The following is a 5,519-nucleotide window of genomic DNA, read 5'->3' as shown; positions in this document are numbered from 1 at the left end:
AACCAATGCCGGCCATCTCTAAAGCTGGCCCAAATGCTGACATTTGGCCAGCTCCGACGGTATCAAAACGAAAGATAACCGGCTATCTTTTTTCAATAATACAGTCGGGATGCCACTTTACAGGGCCGGCCAGATTATGCCCCTCACGCAACTTTGTAAGTCTATGTGCTTTGCAAATGAGCACCATACATTTTATTCCGCCATCAATGATGTGCCGTTTGTAAACACACGGATGCTTTACTTATTATATCACTGTGTTACATGATTGTTTTGTTATATATTATATGTCGTTTTAAATATTCAATGTAAAAAAAAAGTTTTGAACAAGTCCTTGCATGCAATCCAGTAAAATCTGAACTGGCTCAATCTGTCGGGTGAATCTGGGTCAGTTGCAACCCTACTTATTTTACCTCTATTTCTCTGCATTTTCCTGGATAATGTCCTGCAGTTTCAACCCCCTTCATGCTGTGCATGTTTGTAGTCTCATCTGTCATTTTCAGCCCTTGTGCTCTCTGCTCTGCTGTTTTCTGGCGTCTCCAGCCCGAGGCAGAGCAGGAAGTGTCAGGAACCCTGGGAGATGTAGGCAGTTCCGGACGTGGCTAGTAGAAATGGCTGCTTGCAGTGTGCTGCTGGCTGTAGAGACGAGTGGAGATCAGGCATTACAAGACACAATGCAGGAATGAAGTAAATTGCTGTGTATGAGTCTGCCTGGTGTTCGTGTTTGTAAATATCAGCAATCCAGCATTTCTGACTCTTTCCTGATGTGCCTCTCTGTATTTGTTTCAGTACCTGGCTGTTGGTGAGTCTCTTTCCCTATGTATTTGCAAATCTGCGCATTTGACAGTTTCTGTGTTTGTGTATTTTCCAGTCTCTGAATTTATGACTTTTTTTTTTGTTTTGCCTTGCTCCTTCCTGTTTATAGTAAGCACCCATTTTTTTTCTTTGCCTCTGTACTGTAGCAGCTGCTTCATCTCCTCCCTCTCTACCTGTGTTCAATACACTATTTCTGCTCACAAGGGCCAGGCCAAAGCAGGGTTTAGTACCCACCTTTAGGTGTAAATTTGTAGTTCTTGCTTTCATTCAATTACAAGGCCCAGCATACAAAGGGTAAAAATCCAGGCAAAGATTAATCCAGTGTTTCTCAGTGCCCTGTGTTGCCCCTGCCTCCAGCACTGTCATCTTTCAAAATGGCAATGCTTTACTCCTGGGGATGGGGGGGGGGGGGGGTACAGGATTGGGAGGTCAGAGGAGTGTGTGGTGGAGGAGCCAGAGAGGGAGAAGGAAAGATGCTGGGCCTGTAGGCCGATTCTCAGAACTCCTGCGGTAAAGCCAACAGCTCAGAAAAATAGCTCTCCTACGCTCAAAGGAAATGATTTTCATAAGTACATAAGTATTGCCATGCTGAGAAAGACCAAAGGTCCATCAAGCCTAGCATCCTGTTTCCAACAGTGGCCAATCCAGGTCACATATACCTGGCAAGATCCCAAAAAAGTACAAAACATTTTATATTGCTTATCCCAGAAATAGTGGATTTTCCCCAAGTCCATTTAATAATGGTCTATGGACTTTTCCTTTAGGAAGTCGTCTAAACCTTTTTTAAACTCCGCTAAGCTAACCGCCTTTACCACATTCTCTGGCAACGAATTCCAGAGTTTAATTACACATTGAATGAAGAAAACTTTTCTCCAATTTGTTTTAAATTTACTACATTGTAGCTTCTTCGCATGCCCCCTAGTCCTAGTATTTTTGGAAAGCGTAAACAGACGCTTCACATCTACCCGTTCAACTCCACTCATTATTTTATAGACCTCTATCATATCTCCCCTCAGCCGCCTTTTCTCCAAGCTGAAGAGCCCTGGCTGCTTTAGCCTTTCCTCATAGGGAAGTCGTCCCATCCCCTTTATCATTTTCGGCGCCCTTCTCTGCACCTTTTCTAATTCCACTATATCTTTTTTGAGATGCGGCGACCAGAATTGAACACAATATTCGAGTTGCGGTCGCACCATGGAGCGATACAAAGACATTATAACATCTTCATTTTTGTTTTCCATTCCTTTCCTAATAATACCTAACATTCTATTATTATATGTGCGCTGTAAAAGCGAAAGCAAAGGGGAGGAATGTGCTTGGCGCATGCCTAGAATGGGAAGATAGTGCGGGCTATGGGTATAATAGATAAATAAATAAGCAAGCTCTTGTGCACATGTGCCAGGCAAACCCGACCCTGAAGCACACATCAGCACCACTCTTCTGGGCAGAGTTTGTTTGCACGCTGTTCTCTGAGCATTGGGAAGGCACAGCAAATAATGACATTAACATACGTTTGACTACGTTTAAATACAATTTGCTGCCACGTTGTTTCCTGCACTAAAGCCCTCTGAGCATTCCGGGGGGGGATAGGAAGCAGAGGGAGAAGGAGAAATGCTGAGCCTAGTGGGGAGGTAAGAAGGTAGAAAGAGAAATGCTGGGCCTTGGGGGGTAGGAAAGGGAGGGAGAAGGAGACATGCTGAGCCTGGGGGGGGGGGGGGGGGGGGGGGAGAAATGCTGGACCTGGGGTGGGATAAGAAGGGAGAAAAAGAAATGCTGGGCCTAGGGGGTAGGAAAGGAAGGGAGAAGGAGATGTGCTGGACCTGGGGTGGGATAAGAAGGGAGAAAGAGATGTGCTGGGCCGGGGGGGGGGGGGGGGAGAAATGCTGGACCTGGGGTGGGATAAGAAGGTAGAAAGAGAAATGCTGGGCCTTGGGGTAGGAAAGGGAGGGAGAAGGAGATGTGCTGGGCCGGGGGGGGGGGGGGGGGGGGGGGAGAAATGCTGGACCTGGGGTGGGATAAGAAGGGAGAAAGAGAAATGCTGGGCCTTGGGGGTAGGAAAGGGAGGGAGAAGGAGACATGCTGGGCCTGGGGGAGGGAGAGGATGGAATAGAAAAGATGCTGGACCCAATGGGTGGGGGGAAGGGAAAACAGAAGTAGAGATGTTGAGGGAGAAAGAGAGATGGTAGATCTGGTTGGTTGTGGGGGGGGGGGGGGGGGGGGAAGTGGTAAGAGGGACATTCCAGAGAGTTGCAGATTGATGAGCATGGATGTCATTGGCACACATTGGTAGGTACCATGGTCCCGTGGGGGAAGATATTTCTCAGCTTTCCTTCAGCCCTTTTGGACCCAAAGTGGCCCTGATTTAAAAACTAGTGAAGATTAGCACTTGAGCATGTCCGTTATGATATCTTGCCAGCTGGATTCCCTACTATGTTGCATTAACTGAGATTTTATTCTCCCACAGGAAACAAGATTGTTAATCGTGAGGCACAATGGAGCTGCAGAAGAATGTGCACGAGGGCTTGCCGCTCCCCGTCACCTCCACAGACTGCGTAATCACTCTGCGTGGTGACTACCTCTACTACCACTATGGCTGTGACGGACTGGATGATCGTGGTTGGGGCTGTGGCTACCGGACGTTGCAGACACTGTGTTCCTGGTTGGCCGGCTGGCAAGGCAGGACCCAGGCTGTGCCTGGCCTGTACGAGATCCAGAAGTGGTTAGTGGAAATGGAGGACAAGCCCCCGAGCTTCATCGGCTCCCGCAGCTGGATTGGTTGTGTGGAGGCTGCCCTCTGTGTGGAGCGGTACTGTGGCGCCCCCTGCAGGATTCTGCACATCCGGCCAGGGGAGAGGCTCGAAGGAGTTCTAGAGACCCTCAAGGGACACTTCCAGCAAGGTGGGGGCCCTGTCATGATGGGGGGAGACACAGACAATGCCTCCAAAGGTATCCTGGGCATGTGTGCGGGCACCTCGGGACAATATCTGCTGGTGCTGGACCCACACTTTTATGGGCGGTGCATGGACAAGGGCTTGGTACAGAGAGAGGGCTGGGTGCAGTGGAGGAACTTAAACTCCTTTGAACCCAGCTCTTTTTATAACTTTTGTCTGCCACAGGTGCAAAGAGAAACACTAACAGAGAAATAAAGCTTCCTCTTAGATTGGTGTGGGACTGTTTTATTCTTCCCCTTCTAATGTCTGTCCCCTCCCCCATCAATTTCTCCCCATGCCAGGCTCCTCTCCTTAACTTCTTTCCCATTCAGCTCTTATCAGGAGTTTCTCCTGAGTTAATATCTGTAAAAGGGATTTTCCAGACTCACCCCCTGTTTACTAAGCCGCACAGCAATGCCGACACAGCCCATCCAAACCTTTTTTAAACTCTGCTTAGCTAACCGCCTTTACCACATTCTCTGGCAACGAATTCCAGAGTTTCATTACATGTTGAGTGAAGAAACATTTTCTCTGATTTGTTTTAAATTTGCTACTTTGTAGCTTCATCGCATGCCCCCTAGTCCTAGTATAACTATAGACCCTTCTTTGTCTGCTGGGCGGATTACAATGGACTTCTCCTGAGATAATTCTTGTAAAGCCTTACGTTCAAAAGTACTAAAATTAATGAACTGTTTGGAATGACTACAGTTTGACAATTCTAGATTTTCAAGATCTCAAAGAACTAAGGCCTTAAACGGAGCAATATACGGATCAATAGGTCCTGGAGGAACCCACCATGATTTAGGACGAAAAATTGACAAATCTTGAGTTAAAGAACTATTATGAGCAAAACGCAGTTTCACTTGTAAGTTTCGAAAAATGCGAGTCCTATACGTGGATGTTGACACAGGGCTCACAAGCTAAGTACTCTTACCTACAATTTTATTGTTATGAATATGTTGTTCTAATTGAACCTTTGGGCTGGCTCGGTTGGTTTACAAGAGTGAATCGCATTTATATTTTTAAGGGAGTGCACTATTGACACTAGTATACACTTATACACGCTTTTGCACACTAAAGCATATGAGAGAGCTACCCTATGAATGAAGTGCAAAAATGTACCCGTTAGTGGTCTGAATAAGACTACCACGTGGGTGTGATCATTTCCGAGGGTGCTCCTCTTCTATCATTTATTATAGATAATGTAGCAGGTATATTCTCCTGGTTGGTATAAGGGGGAACTACTAATTCAGCAGCATTCCAAAAATCTTTTGGATTCTGATACCTATTCTTTTCTTTAAAATAAAAATACCAGGATCCCAGGGTCAATCTTCTCTTATTGAATCATCCTCCAAAATATCTTAATCTTAATAAAAATGTAATTGTATAAGTCCTGCATCCCCTTTCTCCCACACAACTTTCATCATTAGTCTGTAAAATTTGAAAACATATTTCAGTAGTTTCTCAGTTCCTTCACCTGTACAGAGCCAGTGTTCTTAGTAGACTGGCCACACACTGACATCCCAGGAGAGCAATGGGGCGCCTTAGGGGGCGCTGCAGTGGACGTCAAATAAATGCTCCCAGGTACACATCTCACCGTTGCTCCCTTATCTTGTCTGCTGAGCCCCCATAACCCAGGGGCATAGCCAGACCGGTGGGAGGGGGGTCCGAAGCCCGAGGTGAGGGGGCACATTTTAGACCCCACCCCGCTGCCGCCACCACCACCACCAACTTTGACCCCCCCCCCCCCCGCCGACAACCCTCTCGACCCCCCCTTCC

At 47.0% G+C, this 5,519-nt stretch overlaps 1 protein-coding gene across 3 annotated transcripts; it reads left to right on the top strand.

Moving 5' to 3' along the window:
• The first annotated feature begins 336 nt into the window (after positions 1-336).
• On the top strand, positions 337-4,052 carry UFSP1 (UFM1 specific peptidase 1 (inactive)). 3 transcript variants are annotated; one of them, XM_030188192.1, is made up of 2 exons: positions 337-684; positions 3,275-4,052. In XM_030188192.1, exon 2 carries the CDS (start codon positions 3,303-3,305, stop codon positions 3,954-3,956), a length of 654 nt encoding a protein of 217 aa, XP_030044052.1. In that variant the 5' UTR covers positions 337-684; positions 3,275-3,302; the 3' UTR covers positions 3,957-4,052. The 3 variants fall into 3 exon arrangements, with proteins under 3 accessions (XP_030044052.1, XP_030044053.1, XP_030044051.1); XM_030188193.1 differs by having other exon boundaries at positions 337-696; XM_030188191.1 differs by having other exon boundaries at positions 337-799.
• Positions 4,053-5,519: the final 1,467 nt, after the last annotated feature.

This window comes from Microcaecilia unicolor, chromosome 14, assembly GCF_901765095.1.
Source record: "Microcaecilia unicolor chromosome 14, aMicUni1.1, whole genome shotgun sequence".
In the NCBI taxonomy this organism is placed as follows: Eukaryota; Metazoa; Chordata; class Amphibia; order Gymnophiona; family Siphonopidae; genus Microcaecilia; species Microcaecilia unicolor.
The sequence above is the reverse complement of the archived record's forward strand: the minus strand, read 5'-3'. Positions and strand labels throughout refer to the sequence as shown.